Consider the following 22,478-nt stretch of genomic DNA (forward strand, 5'->3'; position numbering starts at 1 on the left):
TATTATTATTATTATTATTATTATACTGCCAGAGAGTCTTAATACATATAATTATTATTATTATTATTATTATTATTATACTGCCAGAGAGTCTTAATACATACAAATTATTATTATTATTATTATTATTATTATTATTATTATTATACTGCCAGAGAGTCTTAATACATACAATCATTATTATTATTATTATTATTATTATTATTATACTGCCAGAGAGTCTTAATACATACAATCATTATTATTATTATTATTATTATTATTATTATTATACTGCCAGAGAGTCTTAATACATATAAATATTATTATTATTATTATTATTATTATTTATAATACTGCCAGAGAGTCTTAATACATACAAATATTATTATTTTATTATTATTATTATTATTATTATTATAATACTGCCAGAGAGTCTTAATACATACAAATATTATTATTATTATTATTATAATACTGCCAGAGTCTTAATACATACAAATATTATTATTATTATTATTATTATTATTATTATTATTAATACTGCCAGAGAGTCTTAATACATACAAAATTATTATTATTATTATTATTATTATTATACTGCCAGAGAGTCTTAATACATACAAATTATTATTATTATTATTATTATTATTATTATTATAATACTGCCAGAGTCTTAATACATACAAATATTATTATTATTATTATTATTTATTATTATTATAATACTGCCAGAGAGTCTTAATACATACAATATTATTATTATTATTATTATTATTATTATACTGCCAGAGAGTCTTAATATATTATTATTATTATTATTATATTATTATTACTGCCAGAGAGTCTTAATACATACAAAATTATTATTATTATTATTATTATTATTATTATAATACTGCCAGAGAGTCTTAATACATACAAATATTATTATTATTATTATTATTATGCCAGAGTCTTAATACATACAAAATTATTATTATTATTATTATTATTATTATTATTATTATAATACTGCCAGAGTCTTAATACATACAAATATTATTATTATTATTATTATTATCATTATTATTATAATACTGCCAGAGAGTCTTAATACATACAAATATTATTATTATTATTATCATTATTATTATAATACTGCCAGAGAGTCTTAATACATACAATTATTATTATTATTATTATTATTATTATTATTATTATTATAATAATACTGCCAGAGAGTCTTAATACATACAAATATTATTATTATTATTATTATTATTATTATTATTATTATTATTATACTGCCAGAGAGTCTTAATACATACAAATATTATTATTATTATTATTATTATACTGCCAGAGAGTCTTAATACATACAAATATTATTATTATTATTATTATTATTATTATTATAATCCGTCAGTTAGTCCTGATATTAAAGTTCTCCAGATATGATTATTGAAATATGAAATGACAGTTTGTACCTTCATGTCTCTGATGGACGCCTCCGTCTCCACGGAGAACGACGTGTCACAGCTTCCTCTGCGAGACGAAGCTCCGCCCAGAGAGGCCAGCGTGGCGGCGGAGAGCGTGGAGGCGGTCCTGGAGCCCTGAGGAAGAGGAGGACAGACATCTTCATCATCATCCCCATCATCATCACATGTAAGGTTTATATTTATAATGTTTCTTTATAATAATCCACTGACTTTTATTTTATGAAAGCAGCGGTTTGTTTACATAATAAATGATAATGTTTATTATTGTTCAATCCTCTGAACTTTATTTAAATGTCGTAATAACTGGTTTAACGTGAGAGTTGACTCACTTTGTCCATGAAGTCTCTGTCGGGTCTCTCCTCCACCTGAACACACAAACACATGACTCATGATCGATGCTCGTTACCATGGAGACACGTTATTGATTATCATTGTTAGTACGTTGACAGAAAAGTGTGAAGAAGAGACGCAAAGAGTGAAAGAGAAGAACCAGCAGAGAGGAGGGGGAGTCGCTCAGACGGACACCCAGAGACCAGAGCTCACCACTGGGCTCGCACGAGCTGAACTGGCCCTGGAGGAGGCCCGAGAGCCGGAGCCCAGAAACCCACTGTAGTCTGAAGGCTGGGGGGGGGAGGAGAGGAGGGAGGAAATCAATCAGGCAATTAGTCAATGTGTTGTCTCCATAGCAACCAAGAAATAAACTATTATTTACAAGATCAGGAAACAGTTTGATTCACAGGATGCAGAGTTTAACTCTACTGATGAAGAGGAGGAGGAGGAGAGGAGGAAGAATGAAAAGAGGAGAGAAGGAGGGAGGAAGAATGACTCTTTGGTTTCTATGGTTACACCAGAAACGTGGCCTTTCACAATAAAAGCCTCGTGTTAAAGGTTATATCTTTTCTGTCTTTTAAAGAAGCCGACAGATCATCATGTGACCGGCAGCTGTCATTGGTTATTGATCGTCTGCTGTGTGTGTGTGTGTGTGTGTGTGTTTCCTCTGTGACCTTTGACCTGTGTATTAGTACCCTGATAGTACCTCCATGGTGTACTGTCACTCAGACTCACCCTGAGGCTTCCTCGACTCCCCACAGACATCCTCTCCTCATCGTCAGACATCTGCAAACACAGAGACTCCAGTTTAACAACCAACCAAGAAGAGGAGCAGAATGAAGGCAGGAGGAAGAGCACAGACAGAAGAAGAAGAAGAAGAAGAAGAAGAGCGATACAGACCGACGTGTGTCTCCGTGAGTGGCGAGAATATCGCTCGCTGTCCTCCTGAAAGGCCACGAAGAAGAAAGTTCACTCATTCTGCTGCCTGACAGACAGAAGCCAGGGTCTAATACAAACTATGTGATCCTGACAGACAGAGGCCAGGGTCTAACACAAACTATGTGATCCTGACAGACAGAAGCCAGGGTCTAATACAAACTATGTGATCCTGACAGACAGAAGCCAGGGTCTAATACAAACTGTGTCTAACACAAACTATGTGATCCTGACAGACATGCTGAGGGGAACACTGTATACAGGGTAGCCTTCAAAATTAAAATTATTAAATACATTAATAGATAGATAATAGATTTTTTTTTTTCGAAACATTTAAATAATAATAATAAAAAAGGACATAAAATAAAATAAAAGAAGGTTTTAATGTAAACAAAGTGAATAATAATATATTATACATAAAGTACTTGTAAAATTATTATTTATATCATACATAAAGTACTAACAAAATTCAATATTATTATAAATAAATAAATAATAAAATAAATAACATTATACATGAGGTACTTATAAAATAAAATATATAATACATGAATTAATAATAAAATAAAAACGTATTAAATTGTATTAAAATAAAAAAATATTACAAATAAAGTACAACTAAAATAAAAAATATTAGACATTAATTATTAATGAAATAAAGTGCTATCAAAAATATCAAATAACGTATATTATACATAAAGTGCCAATAAAATAAAACTTAATAAAAAAAACATAAAATAAATAAACCCTACATAAAGTCAAAACTTAAAATGAAACAATAAATGAATCAAATAAAAAAAAAAATGTAATAAAATAAATGTAAATAAATAAATATCACATAAATAAATAAATAAATATCACATAAATAAATAAATATCACATAAATAAATAACAAACACTGAAGCCGTCTTCACATTCAAACACAAAGGACATTAAACTGTGATGAGACGGAGCATGCAGGAAACAAGCATCTTCATCTTCATCATCATCAGATGCAGAACAAACACACATCACCACTGATACACAACAACAACAACAACAACAACAACAACAACAACCAGCAGCTACACATGAAAGGCTCTTTAATGGAGCCGTCCCAGTAAGGAGACTGGTTCAGACTGGTTCTCAGCTGAGACCAGAGAAACCAGTGGGAAGGTTTTCATGAGTCATCCACTGTTTGTGCAGACCATAATACTAAAGCAGGAGGAAGAGGAGGAGGAGAAGAAGAATCCTACCATCCACTGTTCAATATGACCCCACTTATTATCCAGACCATAATACTTCTGGGAGCAGGAGGAAGAGAAGGAGGAAGAAGAGGAGGAAGAAGAAAAAGAGGAGGAGGAAGAGGAAGAGAAGGAGGAAGAGAAGGAAGAGGAGGAAGAAGAGGAGGAAGAGAAGGAGGAAGAAGAGGAGGAAGAAGAGGAGGAAGAGGAAGAAGAGAAGGAGGAAGAAGAGGAGGAAGAAGAAAAAGAGGAGGAGGAAGAGAAGGAGGTAGAGGAAGAGAAGGAGGAAGAAGAGGAGGAAGAAGAGGAGGAAGAAGAGGAAGAAGAGAAGGAGGAAGAAGAGGAGGAAGAACAAGAAGAGGAGGAGGAAGAAGAGGAGGAAGAAGAGGAGAGGAGGAGGAGAGGAGGAAGAAGAGGAGGAAGAGGAAGAAGAGGAGGAGGAAGAAGAGGAGGAAGAGGAGGAAGAAGAGGAGGAGGAAGAGGAAGAAGAGGAGGAAGAAGAGGAGGAGGAAGAAGAGGAGGAAGAAGAGGAGGAAGAGGAAGAAGAGAAGGAGGAAGAAGAGGAGGAAGAAGAGGAGGAAGAAGAGGACAACATGTGAGAACAGATGAGACTTTCTTTCAGATTTAAAGAGAAAAAGATGAAATCGTGAGGTGTGCTTGTTTTAAACGCCTCAGCGCGGTGAGGGAGTGAGCTGTACCTTGTGGCTGTGAAACAGCTTCAGGAGGCAGGAGGAGACACAAGAGGAGAGAGCAGAGGTTAGAGGTCAAAGGTCGGGTAGGAGACAGCAGGAAACAATCAATCAGAGGCTCCTTAAAGGGACAGTACCGCTTTGTTTACATTTAAAGGCTCTCTGTGTTCTGAGAGCTAAACACACTGATTCACTCAATGGAGTCTGAACAGAGCACCTTCAGGTCCACGCTATATACTACACACACACATATATATATATATATATATATATATATATATATCTATATAAATACTATAGTACACATATAATACCAAAGGAAACACTGTGAACACCAGTTTAATAAAAGCAGGCTCACGTTTACATCCTTATCCTCAAAGTGAGAACCAGTCCCATAAAGAACACAAACCAGAACAACAAAGAAAGGCTCTTGACCAATACCAACATATATATCTATCTATCTATCTATCTATATATATATATATATATATATATATATCTATATATATATATATATATATATATATATATATATATATAGACACAATAATGCTTCACAGTCAGTACTACTACAGCAGATGGAGTTCAGAGCGTGGTTGAAGCAGAGACACAGAACCTTCAGGTTCTTTAAAGTCAGAAGCTGTTCTGAGGTCTGGAGTTCAGATCACAGCTTCAGGTCATCAGTTCTCAGAGGGGAGCGCTTGTTTTCATCATGAAGTCACATGAAAAAACAAGACTTCTAATAAAACAGAGATGTATAAAAATAAAAGACTCACCAGAGAGAAATAAGTCTCTGTGGCCTCAGAGCCTCCTCCTGATGATGAGAGCTGTGACCTTTGACCCCTAGCTGACATCTCTGCACCATGTGACCCTTATCAATAAAGTTTTTTCAGTTTGTAGAGACCATCAGGAGGTGATTTTCAGAATAAAAGCCCGCTCACCTCTTTCTGTTGTCTCTCCAGCTCCTTCATCCGGATCTCTCGGGCCTCGGCTCTCGCTGCTCGCTTGGCCGCCAGCCTGGCCTCCGCCTGCCACACAGATCAATAAGATCAATACCTGATGACTGATCATCCGTCATCCAGCCCCTTCAGCACACTCTGGTCCGATAACTGTCAGACGATCAATCATTTCAAAGTGTTCTGAAAGCAGCTGCTTCAGCTTTAGTCTGTTCAAAGAAGAATCTGATCAAATCATATTGATCGCCTCCTCGAAACAAACCAATAACCAATCAGAAGCCCAGGAGGAGTAAAATAATATTCAGAAAAATAGTGTTATATATATTTATATATTTAAAAAAGTATATATAAATAAATAAATAAAACAAACACTATTAAATTTGTAGAGATTTTCCACACGATAACATATATTTAAATAACTTCTGATTGATCCATATTTAATAAATCAATAACTATATCTGTCCAATTAATCAATAGATTAATTGTTGACAGATTAGTTAGTGAAAACACATCTAAATGTAGAATCCACAGAAGTCAGCTGATGTGAGGAATGTGGACCGTACAGGTGACACTCCCTCCGTCGCCATGACGACGACGACACACCAACGAGTTTGTGGTGATGAAGAGGAGGGTGAAGAGGAGGGGGGGGGGGGTCATATCTGTGTCAGACCTTCAGATTAATGTCTGTGCTGCTGGGGATTAAAGAATGGAGGTCACACACACACACACACACACACACACACACACACACACACACACACACACACACACACACAGACACACACACACACACACACACACACACACACACACACACACACACACACACACACACACACACACAGACACACAGACACAGACAGACACACACACACACACACACACACACACACACACACACACACACACACACACACACACATACGTCTCCCCACACCAGACTGTCTGTGTGTGTGTGTGTGTGTGTGTGTGTGTGTGTGTGTGTGTGTGTGTGTGTGTGTGTGTGAGAACACTGGCTGACTGAATGTGAACAAACCAGTTCACAGCTCCGTCATGTGACACAACCAGTGAAGTCTGCTGGTCTCAGATCAGATTTATTTTTCATTGTTGTCATTTACAACTCGCTTAAAGTGGATTTATTGTTGTTTTTGTTTTATCAATAAAGTTGGTTCACCACTTCCTGCATGTGCTTCACAATAAAAGCATTCTAGAAGAACCACCACAGAAGAAGAGGAGGAGGAAGAGGAGTTCATTCATCACATTCCAGCCTCAGTATGTAGGACGAGCTCATGAACAACACACAGAGAACATAAAGAGCTTTTGTTACAGAGGCTGAGGAGCCCAAACATTATGGAAATATTATAAAGTACCAAATATCACAGGAGCAATAACAGGAACTCAATGTTAAATTCAAGTATTCTTAAAATACAATACAAAAACTTAAAAAATAAATAAATCTAAAATACAATAAAGGTTAGCTGAATAAAATAGACAAATCAATCATGAAAGTGTTGATCCAGAACAACATAAAACAATTAATTTATTCTAATTCTAATAGTTTGTTTCCTCCGTTGACAGACCTTTTTTGATATTTTATGATTATTAAAATATTTATTGTATTCATCCAACTTATATTATATCAACAATGTTTTATTTAAAACTTGATATCCTTTTTTATAATTTATTATAAAGTTTCTTAATTTAAATTGTCATTTATTTTATATTTGTCTTCCAATTTTATTCAGTATTTAATTTATATAATAATAATCAGATCTATAATAATAATCAGATCTATAATAATAATCAGATCAATAATAATAAGCAGATCAATAATAATAATCAGATCTATAATAATAATAATCAGATCAATAATAATAATCAGATCAATAATAATAATCAGATCTATAATAATAATAATCAGATCAATAATAATAATAATCAGATCTATAATAATAATAATCAGATCTATAATAATAATAATCAGATCAATAATAATCAGATCTATAATAATAATAATAATAATCAGATCAATAATAATAATAATCAGATCAATAATAATAATAATAACAGATCAATAATAATAATAATAATAATAATCAGATCAATAATAATAATAATAATAATCAGATCTATAATAATAATCAGATCAATAATAATAATCAGATCAATAATAATAATAATAACAGATCAATAATAATAATAATAATAATAATCAGATCAATAATAATAATAATAATAATCAGATCTATAATAATAATAATCAATAATAATAATAATAATAATAATAATCAGATCAATAATAATAATAATAACAGATCTATAATAATAATAATAATAATAATAATAATAATAATCAATAATAATAATAATAATAACAGATCTATAATAATAATAATAATAATAATCAATAATAATAATAATAATAATCAATAATAATAATAATAATCAATAATAATAATAATAATAATAATAATAATAATCAATCATATAATAATAATAATAATAATAATAATAATAATAATAATAATAATAATAATAATAATCAATAATAATAATAATAATAATAATAATAATAATAATAATAATAATAATAATAACCTCCCGGGCCACCAGGCTGAGAGCACCGTCCTCTGCGCTCCTCCTCTCCGGGTCCGGGGTCCTCCTCCTGCCCGGGCCCCGGGTCCCCATCGGGCCCTGAACGCAGCACCGGGAGACACCGGGAGACACCGGGAGACACCGCCGAGCGGCCGGTGTGCAGGTCTGAAGCGGACTCGGGACTAAACCACTAACACCAGAGAGAGAACCCGTCAGAACCCGTCAGATCCCGTCAGAACCCGTCAGATCCCGTCAGAACCCGTCAGATCCCGTCAGTCAGATCCCGTCAGAACCCGTCAGATCCCGTCCTGCGTCAGATCCCGTCAGAACCCGTCAGATCCCGTCAGCGTCAGATCCCGTCCTGCAGCGTCAGATCCCGTCAGAACCCGTCAGATCCCGTCCTGCAGCGTCGTCCCGCCGTTGATCCTCCGGTGCAGAGAGGAGCACCGTGATGTGCGTGTTGGTTTATCCGGGACCCTGAAGCGCACACCTCCGCTGAGCCGCAGGTAGCGGGCCCTGAACGCACCACGGCCGTCCGCAGTGTGACGCGGTGGAGGAGGGGGGGGGTAATTGGGGGTAATTGCATATTATTCATTATTTATTTTAATAAATATAATAACAACAATATGTCACAACATCAATAATAATAATACAGAGTTCATCTGATTATTATGTTTATTGATCAGAAACACTGACACAGATCAATACTGTCAATAAATCAAACCAAACATCCCATAATACTCATCAATAACATCCAGGTTACAATCAACACATGCATGGCAACAACATGAGCAGAAACGTCCTTTATGTCATTTAATGCTTTGATTTGTGTGTTTATTGATTATGATCATGTGATTAACAGCTGATCATGTGATTAACAGCTGATCATGTGATTAACAGCTGATCATGTGATTAACAGCTGATCATTAAACAGCTATGGAGGTTCAATAGTGACACGTTTAAATAGATTTAAAAGAGTGAAATATCTCTATTAGTATTTCATGATTACATTTTGAATAAAACTTTATCTATTTCAATATTTCAAATTAAAACTTTATCTATTTCAATATTTCAAATTAAATTCACGATATCATCCGTTCACTTTCCTGAAATGTGATTTTATTTTCACATAATTTTAAAAGATAAATTGTTAATATTGTCAAAATGTTGTATTTTTCTAGATGTTTTAAGAATTAAATGTAATTTAAAAATATATAATTTTGGTTTGAATAGAGTTTAAATTATGGATTTGTTAAATTACATTTCTTTAATATCTTTGTAAATTAAATATTTTCATCTATTATCTTTGATTTTCAAATTTTAACTTGTAATTCTAAATTTGTACAATTTTCTTTTTACTATATCTGATATTTATATTTCATATTTATATTGTTTATGCAGACGATAACTAATCTTTTCTCTGTAAACAGCACGATTGTTTATGTAACAAATAAACTTTTGAACTTTTCAATCTTTAGTTTTAGTAATTTAGTTTATTAATGTCTCATGTACAATCATCAATAATGGTTTGATAATAATTAAATCATGAATATTGGATCCAAAATTCAAACTATTTCACATTTCAAAATGAAAAAGGCAAAATGTGAATATTGAATTCACATTTCTGTTTCTTTTACAACCAAATATTTGACTTTTTTTAGTTTTTTTAAACGTTGAAATTTGAAATATCTCGACAGATTAAAGAATTTAAACGGTGAATTTGTGTTAATTGTAGCATTTAGACAGAAAAACATTTTGTCTTTATCACACGAAGAAGAGTTTAGTTGAATCTGATGATTGAGCAGAAAAACAAAACAGGAAGTAAAGAATCGTTTTCTGTTGATCTTTGAGTTTCAGGTTTCAGGTTCAGAACATGTTCGATTTCCACTGAGCTCCGTTACTGCCCTCTGTCAACGACAACAACAACAACAACAACAACAACAACAACAGTGAAAATCAGAGTATATTATAACTGCAATAAACTCCAATAATTCATAATAAATCTGTTTGTGAAGTCAAACTTACTGGAGAAATCTTGAGTTGCTTTTTTCCTTTGATGAGATCCAGAAACCTTTTGAATTAAAGAAAAATAATCTCACGACAAAATATAATAATTAAACAAAATCAACCTGTAATGAAATATACAACACTACAAATTGTAGTTGTAAAATCATTTTATTTTAATTTGAAAGATCTATAATTATAGATGATTAAATAAAAAACATTTTATAACATTTTCTGTAATTAAAATATATTTGATTCTCATAAATATAAAACACGTCTGTTGTGTATTTCACTTTATATTTTGAATAAAGTTATATTTAAATATTAAAGATACAAATCTTAATGTAATGACAAACTGATATTCTGATCTTGGTTTAAATACTTTTAATGACGTTGAATAAAAACAAACCTTCTTCTTGGATCCAGCGTTCAGAGCAGCGATCTTCGTCTCGATATCCGACACCTGCAGGAGAAAACACACGAATATCACACGACTGTCACGTCTTCAATGAGGAACATCCCATAATGAGCCCGTCTTCATCAGGATTCTTCTTGTTCAACTCGTCCAGGCAGATTTTTGTGATTTTTGTTTTATAATTTCATTTTCACAGCTATGGAAGTTTAATGGTGCCAAGTTTAAATAGATTTAAATATGAAAAAAGAGTAAAATATCTGTATTAAGTATTTTATGATTAGATTTTCATAATAAAACTTTATTTATTTCATTAATTCAAATTAAATTGGCAATTTCATATGTTTATTTTTATTAAATATGATTAGATTTTCATTTAATTTCAGTTGTAAAAGATAATATTTTTTTTATTTGTCTAGATGTTAAAAGTATTAAATGTTATTATTATATATATTTTTGGTTTGTATAGAGCTTAATTGTGGATTGGTTTCAACTTAAATTCTTTAGGTATCTTTGTAAAATTATTATTCTTCTTAAATATCTTATTTATCATAATTCAGAATTTCACATGTTATTTTAATTGAAATGGGATTTTATTTTCATATAATTTCAGTTCAGATAAATTGTTCATATTGTCAAAAATATTTTCAAAAATGTAATTATTTTCAATTATTTTATTTTATTTATTTACATATTTAAAGTATAAAATGTTATTTTAAATAATAATATTTTGATTTGAATTGAGCTTAAATTGTGGATTTGTTTCAAGTGTTTTTGTAAAATTATAGTAATTTAATATCTTAATAAATTCAAATGATTTCATTTATTATCTTTGATTTTCTAATATTTACTTGTAATTCTGCAGAGTTGGACTAAAATACTTAATACAGGTATAAATCCCTGTATTAAGTATTTTATGGTTCCATGTTTTGTCATTCATATATATATTATATATTATATGTATTTGGTGTCACCTCGCTCTCGGCGCTCTGGACTCTGGCGGCCGTCAGCGCCACCACGTCCTCCAGCTCCGACAGCTCCGAGTCCGTCGCCCCCGAAGCGAGTCTTGGCGCTCCGCTCGAGGCGTCGCAGCTTCGTCTCCAGCTCGAACGACTGACCGGCGGCCATGTACACCTGAAGACACGGAGACAGAAGAGCAGCTCACCTGAGACGGCGCTAACGCACCTCCATACGTCTGACCGCACCAGAGCAGGGCCGAGTATCAGACACAGACTGGGTTCACCGGAGGGAAAGACAAACTTCTCTCCTGGTAATAAGGTGTAAGGTGTTAAGGTGTAAGGTTTAATTAAGGTTAAGGTTTAAATTAAGGGTTAAGGTTTAAATTAATGTGTAAGGTTTAAGGTGTAAGGTTTAAATTAAGGTGTAAGGTTTAAATTAAGGTTTAAGGTGTAAGGGTTAAGGATTAAGGGTTAAGGTTAAACCTGTAAGGTTTAAGGTTTAAGGTGTAAGGTGTAAGGTTTAAATTAAGGTGTAAGGTTTAAGGTGTAAGGTTTAAATTAATGTGTAAGGTTTAAGGTGTAAGGTTTAAATTAATGTGTAAGGTGTTAAGGGTTAAGGTTAAACCTGAAAGGTTTAAGGTTTAAGGTTTTATAAACTAAGATGGTTTGAATTTGAAACGTTTCTCATAAATGACAAATACATATTTCTGATTTTCATCTTCCCAAGAAAGATAGTTTTGTCATATTCATGATATAGTTTTATCATTTTCATGAGATAGTTTTGTTATATTCATGAGATAGTTTTGTCATATTCATGAGGTAGTTTTGTCATATTCATGAGGTAGTTTTGTCAAATTCAATAGAAGACAGTTTGAACAATGAATTGTAAATGTAAAGTGTCTGAGCTCCTGCTGGACCCAGACTGGAACCAGTGCTGCCCAGTATGCTGCAGATACCCAGCCCTGTTAGAGACTGGAGACACAGCAGCCGGGGTTCAAAGCCAGTCCAGACATTTCCATCATGCTTCAGACGAGGCGGGGGGTTTGGCTTAGTTTGACCGTCACACAAAAAGAGGTTGAGGGAGAACGAGGCGTGCAGTTCATGTATGAAGCTTACATTTTCCTCAAGTTCCCTGAAAGCATCATCTGCCTGCTTAACGTCAGTCCCTACTAAGTGGGATCTGTCGACCGGCTCTGAGAAGCCGTACTCGACCATTGCGTGTTCTGTGGCATTAATGGTTCTCAGGACCTCAGTGGTGAGGTCACAGAGGGCGGCAGCAGTCGATCTCTGAAAGCCATGTAGAGGGACAGATGTTAACAGCTGGAAAACAACACCTGGTCCTGCAGCAGCTACCGGCCCGGACGCAACCAGACCCCCAGAGTCTGGAGGCCGGCTCCCATAACCCTCACCCCCAGAGGGCCCACGTCTGACCGGAGCTTCAGTCCTCTCTGATTCTAAAACACTGGCGTCAGTGAAAAGATGATGCTAGTGTGACGCAATCCAAACCGGTTTCCTTCAAATACGCACATTCTCTCCTGGATCACGAGTTTTAAACACATAGTTATTGTTGTTAAGACGAAACAAAAAATATCCGGTTTGGGTTCAAATAAGTATGTTTTTACAACAGGTTACGTATGTACGTTACGTATATTTAAATAGCTCAACGCTGACTTTGGGGTTTCACACGGGACATGAACACGGGTCTCCTGGGTCAACGTCGGTATTTGTCTGACCCGTCTGTCCACCGGCTTTGACAGACACGGCTTTGGGTTACGTCAAGAACAAACGTATTCTGAGAGAAAGTACAACTCCATCAGTTTCAGCTTATGGGGTAGATATAATATATCTGCTCGTGTAAAAGTCTGAAGAGAACGAGAAGGTAACCTGAAGAAGAATAAGATTTGAATCTGTCCTGTTCTTAAAAGATATAAAAACCAAGTCGCATTGCAAAGGATCAGAGCACATATGAGATCTGTGCTGTTAACACGCTTCTGAGTCACATATACGCAAAACAGTGTGAAGTGGTCCATTTCTGCCTTCGTGTGGGCGGAGGCGGAGTGTCTTGGACTTTCCCCTGGGGTTAAATACGGCAGTTTAGACACCACTGAAGAAGACGTATGTGGATGAGTGCTGCAGGTGTCTGGATCCAGGCAGGTAGCTGCTGACCGTCACATTTACACAACCTGCTGAACGGTTACCAACTAAACGCAGGAGGCAGCCTGTCAGTGGGGGGGCAGTCATGCAGCCTGAAAACAAAGCTTTAGCAAAATCATCAATCAGCTTTGCTCGTTAATTGATATTTTCTTCAGAAGAAAATCTTGTTTTTGAGTCTTTTAATTTGATCTGTATGAACTGAGATGTCAGTTCAGACGTTCTGCTGGTTCTGAACGGGGAGAAGCGAGCCGTGCTGTGGGAACATGCACCACAAATGGGACCCCGGACGTTTACGTAAGAACCCTAAAACCCATCAGGAGAGTGGAAGTTGTGTCAGATAGATTATTGAAAACTTCATCTTTGTTTTGAAACCTCCAGGTTCCCATTTGCTGTAAACCCGATCCCCCTCCTACCTTCTGAGCCTCGGTGGGCATCTCGTCGCTGGATGAGCTCAGTTCTTTGTCCTTCAGAGGGTCCAGGTGGAGCACCGGGCCGCCCCGGACGCCAGCCACACTTTTACCCGCAGACGAGGACTTCTTCCCGGCCTCTTCGTCCGACGACAGGCCCTTATCGCTCAGGTTCCCCGCCAGCTCGCTCAGCTTCCTCCTCAGCTTCTCCTCCTCATTCTGACCGGACGGAGTCAGCGTCTGCAGGTTCACATGCACAGAAGATGGATTATGAATTATCATCACACCAGAATGTCAAATGAAAACATCACCAATTAAAGGAGAGGTCTCCGGGCTCCTTTTGAATCGTCTCACCTCGTCAGCAGGAGTCATTTTCTCCTCCAGGCGGTTCAGCAGACTCTCAATGGCCGACATGCGTTTGTTCAGCTCATTCATCTGTGAAAATCAAATACATGATCATATTTACACTCATCATGGAAAATACATTCCATTCTACTCTATGATTTTTTAGTTTTTTTGGTTTAACAAGATTATTATATGTATCGTAAAAAAAAAAAGTTTTTTTGTAGGTAAAATGTTTAGTTTTCAAGGGAAAAAACCTGAAAGATTTATCAGTTTTTGTTTTGAAAATGTTCCGGTACTTTTTTTGCCGACTACGAGAACAGAACAGAGTCAATGTTTGGGATCGGATCAGAGAAAAGCACACAGTCAGACAGTGGTTGGTCATTGGCTGCGTCTCCTTACGGGCGGGGCTTGTCCCAGGTTCTCCTGAGACGAGGCTCTGCTGTTCCTGCGGCGGTGGGGGGGTTGCAGGTGCATGGGGGGGGCCCTCAGGTACTCGTCCTCGTCAGAGGTGTCGACGTACTGCTGCCGAGCCACCGAGGAGCTGATCTTAGACAGAGAGCGAGTCCGGACCATCCTGCTGTCTCCATTGTCGTCTGACAACACAGGTCAACACACACAGGTGAACACACACAGGTGAACACACACAGGTAAACACACACAGGTGAACACACACAGGTAAACACACACAGGTGAACACACACAGGTAAACACACACAGGTGAACACACACAGGTAAACACACACAGGTGAACACACACAGGTGAACACACACAGGTGAACACACACAAACACACACAGGTGAACACACACAGGTGAACACACACAGGTGAACACACACAGGTGAACACACACAGGTGAACACACACAGGTGAACACACACAGGTGAACACACACAGGTGAACACACACAGGTAAACACACACAGGTAAACACACACAGGTGAACACACACAGGTGAACACACACAGGTAAACACACACAGGTGAACACACACAGGTGAACACACACAGGTAAACACACACAGGTAAACACACACAGGTGAACACACACAGGTGAACACACACAGGTAAACACACACAGGTGAACACACACAGGTAAACACACACAGGTAAACACACACAGGTGAACACACACAGGTAAACACACACAGGTGAACACACACAGGTGAACACACACAGGTAAACACACACAGGTTAACACACACAGGTGAACACACACAGGTTAACACACACAGGTGAACACACACAGGTTAACACACAGGTGAACACACACAGGTGAACACACACAGGTGAACACACACAGGTGAACACACACAGGTGAACACACACAGTAAACACAGACAGTTAAATACAGTCACCTGTTTTCAATTTACCTCCCCTTCTAACCTTTACCTCCCTGTTAACTCCTCTTTACCTCAAACCTGCCTCACCTTAGCCTCCTGTTACCTCACACCTACTTCACCTTTTCCTCCCTTTACCTCCCTTTACCTCACATCAGCCAGGGAGAGACTCAGCAGATGAGGTACTTCCCCTGTGGTAGAGTCTGTCCTGCTGGGAGCTTGTATGTGTACTCTCTGTGTACTGTGTGTATTTGTACATATACCAGGCCTCATGGCGTATCGGTCCAGACTCTTCCTGCGGTTGGCTCGGTGGTTGTACATGTCGTAATCCACATCATTCCTGTAGCCTCGATCCTCCAGAATCTGCTCCATAAAACATGTTACATTCTTGGACAAGCTCTTTTACACGATTCTACATTTAAAACGGATTAAATATGTCATGTTTGAATAATGACTGCATTAACCTGTTGTTGTCGTACCTGTACGGACGGTCGCCGTGAATACGGGAAATACTCTTCCGGGTCGAAGTCCAGTGGATGAACAGAGAGCAGACGTTTGCTCTTCCTCATCTAGAAGAGAAGAACAAATGAAGAGGTTCAAATCTGCAGGTTCACGTCCGATTCAACATCAGTAGATTTTTAGTTTTAGTTTCATTTTACCACTTTGTAGCGCTGAACCTCGGCTTCTCCGTGGTCGTCCTCCATCCCGTTATACACATCTACAGGTACAAATACAACACTTCTACTCATCTACAGGTACAAATACAACACTTCTACTCATCTACAGGTACAAATACAACACTTCTACTCATCTACAGGTACAAATACAACACTTCTACTCATCTACAGGTACAAATACAACTCTTCTACTCATCTACAGGTACAAATACAACTCTTCTACTCATCTACAGGTACAAATACAACACTTTTGTAAGTCTGGATTAAAAACACTAACAGAGGCATGATGTTTTTTACTCTGATTTCTTTGGTTTGAATACACAGAATAACATAGAAACTGAGTACTTTTGAAGTATATTGTTTATGTGTGTATTAATATGTATTATTATCTGTGTTAATACATGCAGATATGAACAATCAAGTGAAATAAATGTGTCACAATTGTAACAACTTTTTATTCACAAATTCTGCATAAATACTGTGTGTATGTGTTCAGCAGTCAGTGTTCAAGCTTTCCAAAGGCTGGTTCTCAAAACTTTTAATCAAAAATCAAAAATGTAAAGATTTTCAGCCAGAACTCTCTGAAAACATGAGTATACAAAACTTCATACATATCTAACCTGTAGATATTGATATGTAAGAAACTGAGATTTGACGTTAAAGTTAAAATCCTCATGTCGTTTCAGTTTAAGTGGTGTTTCTGTGTCAAATGTAAATTTACAGGCCATCAAAGATGACTTCTGATTATTTTGTATTTGTTGAAAAGAAAAAGCCAAAACAGATTATAGATTCAAGTTTCTAATTTTGTGGATTATATTCTTAATTCTAGATGTGATATTTCTGGATGTCGTGTCGACTCACTGCCGCGGACGTCCGGCATACTCTGAGTGTCGTCGTCACGGCCACCTGAAGAAGAAACACGATGTCTGATTAGTCGATCAATCATGTTTCAATCTTTACACAAATACATAGAAACGCTTCATATATTCAATAGGGTATAATACACTAGTATTTCATGAGTGCATATCTGCTGTTTCTTATTTAACATTGAAAAAGTTGAATATCTTTTTATATTAAATATTATTTAAACAAATGTAAATGTGATTTTTAAAACAATAACACATTAAAATGTCTATATTTATTATTTCATATCGTTCTGAGGTTTTTTGTGTTCATATCATTTGAATCGGCTGAATTAAATATAATTCACAACGTTTACTTAAAAATGTAAAAAGCAGTTTAATAGAAGAGTCAGCTGGTGTTGAACAGTGTGATCTCAGACCAGGAACCACATCAGCTGACAGTCTGATGACCACATGTGACTCAGTGTCACTGTTAATAAAGTTTGAACAAAGGCGACCCCGGTAACAGTGATGTCACGCTCACCATCTCCGTTCAGCCTCTTGTACAGTGACCTCATCACCTTTGCGCTGCCGAAGCGCTTGAAGCGATTCCTGACGTTGTCATGGTACCAACCGACAGTGCCGATCTTCAGCACCCTGCAGGAGGACACGCCAATACTCATCATTACACAGCTAAAACTCCCTGTGTACGCTGGAGTATATCTGGTACCTTCACTGAGACAGGTAGGCTCCTTACCTGCGCTGTCAGGACTCAGACCTACCTGTGTGTGTCTCACCTGGTCATGCGGCAGTTGTCACACACCCAGCCGTGCTCCTTCTTGTTGTAGCGGCTGCAGGACTTGCAGGTGAACATGCGGCAGTCCAGACACTGACGTTTACTGTTGACCAGGAACTTAAAGGGCTGCAGGCAGCGGATACAGTGAGACTCGGACAGCTGACTCTGAGGACCCAGGAGCTCTCGCTTTGTGTCCTCCTTCTCGATTTTAGTCTTCAAGTCACTGCGATAGCCGGAGAGGAGACAGGAAGAGCAACAAGGATATATAACTACAGACATGCCCAGGGGAGGAGTCAGAGGAGGAAGGATAACATGCATAGATCCATAAATCTGATTGGAAAGCAAAGAAAAAGACTCATCCTACTTTAAGTTTGAATCAATATGATAATAGACCAGGGTTAGGGTGAGGTCTGTACATCTACTAATACTACTACAGTACATCTACTAATACTACTACAGTACATCTACTACATCTACTACAGTACATCTACTACAGTACATCTATATCTACTACTACTACATCTACATACTACTACAGTACATCTACTACAGTACATACTACTACAGTACATCTACTACATCTACTAATACTACTACAGTACATCTACTACAGTACATCTACTACATCTACTAATACTACTACAGTACATCTACTACAGTACATCTACTACATCTACTAATACTACTACAGTACATCTACTACAGTACATCTACTACAGTACTCTAAATCAGTACATCTACAACGGGCCATTTACTACCAAAATTACTGTAACGGGCCATCTAATACGACACACACACACACACACACACACACACACACACACACACACACACACACACACACACACACACACACACACACACACACACACACACACACACACACACACACACACACACACACCACACACACACACACACACACACACCGGCGGGGAGAGAAATAGATCCATATTCCATCTATAACAGACCAACTACTGCCAGAACTACAGGAAAACTTCTTTGGGCCTTTTACTACAAAACCACAGCACATGTAAAATGGGCCATCTGCTACTTTGGTATAGGATTAGTAAAGAGTTGGAGCAGCAGTTCAGGCTACATCAACTGGCCCAGTTCGAACAACTGTGAGCCGTTTGGCGAGCCAGCCAGCAGGTTTTGATAACTTCAGCTTGGAGCTGAACACGGGTGGATCAACCTGCATCTCAGGGCCTCAGGGGCCACTGAAAGGTCAACAGAGCCTTTTGTTTCTGCAAATTCTGGTGGTGTGTGAGTGCAGGACAAAAACTACAGTGCATCCACTACGGGCCATCTCCTACCAGAACTACTGCACATCTACTTTAAAATGTCAACATGATGTGGAGGCCCCAAACAAGATGTCACCATGATAAGAAATAGTGTGAATTAGATTAGATGCTTCCAGCAACTTAAAATGTTATGAATTATTTCTGTGTAAATTACATTTTCACAGTCAAAATCAGATTATCAGCATTGACAGAGGAGGCTGAACAGAAGCTGCTTTGTTTGCTAACCTGTCGTGATGGATCAGTGTTGGCTGTTACTGCACACACTGGGAGAGAATCCGCTGTTCTGACCAGAGTCTGATAACTTTCATTGAATGTTTTAACGTGAACTATCAGACTCTGGTTAGAACAACAGGAAAGTCTGTTTCCTCCCCCGCCCCTCTCCCCGACTGTGTCTCTCAGTTTGCCCGAGGGGCTGATGGGAGTTGCAGTCTTTAGTGTGGAACACAGAGCGTCTTTGTGAGCTTCCTGTTGTCTCCTGCAGTCTCTTGTCCGTGTGACCAAGTTGTGATCGACTGCCAAAACAACGACGTCTTTCACGCTCACATTCCTCTAAACTTCACGTGAACGAGTCAATTCACAAACACTCTTGAACGATAAAAAACAGTCAATATATTTTACATATTGGAATTTATATCTTTTCGTATTTATACTATATGTTTTACATGTTAACTGTTTGAGAAATACTTGTTTTATACATTAATATCTTTTTTTATTAGTTATTTATTTTAAAATAATGAATATTATGAAAGACAGGTGGACAGAGAGACAGATGTTCATACCCGAGTCTCTCCTCTTCTTTCTTTCGGAGGTTAAAGTCTCGTTGAATCACCTCCCAGACGTGTTTGGCCTCTTCGTCCGTCAGACGCGACAAATCCAATTTACGCTCCATGACACTGAAATAAGATGATAAATTATACTATGTAATATAATATAATATGTCATTCTAGCAGTGTTTGAATCTGTATTTAAAGATTTTTAGGCAGCAAAGAATTCCACATTATTGTCGGTTGTGACTCATGGAGTTCCTCAGGGTTCTATTGCTGATCCTCCTGATTTTCAGTTCACATGTCAGTAACTTAAAAAAAAAAGTTTTTACAACAAAGGTGCAATATTTTGAGAAAAAAGATTAAAATATTCTGTGTGATATTTTCTGAGGAGCAAATTGTTCTGAGTGGTAAAATGTAATACTTTTTAACAGTGTGTAGCCTTTCAGGGGATCTATTAGCAGAAATGGAATATAATATTAAAACTATGTTTTCATTAGTGTGTAACATCCTGGAACTTTGAATCATTATGTTCTTATCTACACAGTGAGCAGGTCCTCTTCACGGAGTCTGCCATGTCTCTAAAAAAGTCCAGAACGGACAAACTAAACACTTCAAATAGCCACAGAGTAAAAGAAACGGGGTACAGTTGTAATCTGGAACCACACCACTAGATGAGCAAGTAATAGAGCCAGTTTAACAGATGAGTAATTCTTTGCTGGCATTATTCTCACTCATTTATGAACTTAAATTTTCTCTTTACCTTCACGTTGCTTTACTTTAACACCTATTTAAGTATAGATGTCAGTTGTTTTTAACACCTATAAAACACCTTTAAAGTTTCCTTAAACTGTATTTTGACTGACTTTTTCAATTAGAACTGATCACTTTCAATAGCATAAATGTGTTGATAAATTTGCCAAAGTTGCATTAATATTGGTGTAAATCAAAACAGCAGGACTGCATTACTGGTTGCTCTTCTGTTTTAACATTTTCAGTTTTTCACCACACCCTGGTGACTTCACACTATACACAACTGATGATGTCACTGTGAAAGCAAAGAAACACTGAACATCTCAGATATTTAGTCTATTAAATTCTCTCTGAACTGAACTTTAAATCTTCAGCACCAAATTAAGGGTAATTATAAAACAGATTGTATGATTATCTTCTGTTATTCAGTCATTGACTTTATGACACAAGTTTTAAACTTGACATTTTGCAAAATTAAACAATTAATAACAATTCTTTTTTTTCAATATTACAGAGATATTTACAGACTTGATAAACTCAAAACAGGCTAAAATCTGTTGAGTCTTCTTTTTAATTTTGTGATTAAATAAGAATAAACTCACCGTGTATTTGTGTGTTCAGGCTGCTGGGAATGATGAGACGTCTGACTGAGTTTAAACTGAAAGAATCAGCTGATCACATGATGACCGTCCTCATGACAACAACACCGCACTGCTGAAGGCAAAACCCCAACTCACACAGAAACAGAAACACAGAAAACTCAACAGCAGCTTCAGAATATTTAGATCTTTTTGTTTTGTTGATAAAGTCGTTATTGGACAATAGAGAGGGGTTTTATTAAAATATTGTAATAATGTGAATAAATGGTTATTTAAAAAGTCACAGCATTTGGAGGGGAAGATTTTTCATTTTGTAAGAAAAAGTAATCCTGTGATATTTTTACAATATTGTATTACAGGAATTGTTGCCCTCTGCTTGATTTACATTAACATGGACATGCCGGCAGCTCCCATGACCTTCGCAACATTTCTTTGTTTTTGTGTTTATTACTGAAGCACTTATGTCATACGACGGAATACATTCATCAACATCGGAAGTGTGGGGATTGGATTAAGCGCAGCAGACTTTGAGCCAATCATTGGTCTCACAAGCCAGACCTGCTGGACCAAACGCCAACAAACGGCTCCAGGGAGGAGAGGGAGGAGAGGGAGGAGAGGGAGGAGGGCCGAGATGGAAGCTCAGCTAACCCAGCTAGGCTCTGAGGCTCCTCCGCTACCCAGCATGCTCCTGGCTGTCTGATGATTTAATGGAGGATATAAGGCTTCAGGCAAACCCAGCATCAGGAGGTCGGTGACTGACCTGGCTCCATAGCTCACCCCGGGTCAGGCAGCAGGACAGAGAGCAGGACGAGAAGAGGCGGACTCTGTGTTTGCATCATGATGATTGGTGCTCAGACACAGCCGAATGTTTTATGTTTTATGTTCAGATGTCAACCATATTATTGTTGCTTCTGTTTACAATCTAATTATAAAAAAT

At 36.9% G+C, this 22,478-nt stretch overlaps 2 protein-coding genes across 2 annotated transcripts in view; both read right to left on the reverse strand.

Moving 5' to 3' along the window:
• LOC129111646 (leucine-rich repeat flightless-interacting protein 2-like) overlaps positions 1-8,282 on the reverse strand; it is an 18,220-nt gene extending 9,938 nt beyond the window's left edge. Inside the window, exons 1-4 of the mRNA XM_054623681.1 lie at positions 8,193-8,282; positions 5,580-5,666; positions 1,790-1,825; positions 1,449-1,574 (exon numbers count right to left, since the gene is read on the reverse strand). Coding sequence (XP_054479656.1) covers positions 1,449-1,574; positions 1,790-1,825; positions 5,580-5,666; positions 8,193-8,282 — 339 coding nt within the window. The remainder of the gene's footprint in view (positions 1-1,448; positions 1,575-1,789; positions 1,826-5,579; positions 5,667-8,192) is intronic.
• Positions 8,283-9,914: 1,632 nt separating this feature from the next.
• LOC129111640 (melanophilin-like) lies at positions 9,915-21,590 on the reverse strand. Its single transcript, XM_054623674.1, is given in 16 exon segments — positions 9,915-10,096; positions 10,215-10,260; positions 10,603-10,656; positions 11,580-11,655; positions 11,657-11,739; positions 14,132-14,365; positions 14,480-14,560; positions 14,870-15,063; positions 16,070-16,172; positions 16,286-16,375; positions 16,466-16,524; positions 17,348-17,389; positions 17,870-17,982; positions 18,123-18,344; positions 20,205-20,318; positions 21,545-21,590. Coding segments are annotated over 15 exon segments (1,548 nt in total). The 5' UTR covers positions 20,315-20,318; positions 21,545-21,590; the 3' UTR covers positions 9,915-10,055.
• Between the last annotated feature and the right edge of the window lie 888 nt (positions 21,591-22,478).

The sequence above is a fragment of the Anoplopoma fimbria genome, chromosome 22 (assembly GCF_027596085.1).
Source record: "Anoplopoma fimbria isolate UVic2021 breed Golden Eagle Sablefish chromosome 22, Afim_UVic_2022, whole genome shotgun sequence".
In the NCBI taxonomy this organism is placed as follows: Eukaryota; Metazoa; Chordata; class Actinopteri; order Perciformes; family Anoplopomatidae; genus Anoplopoma; species Anoplopoma fimbria.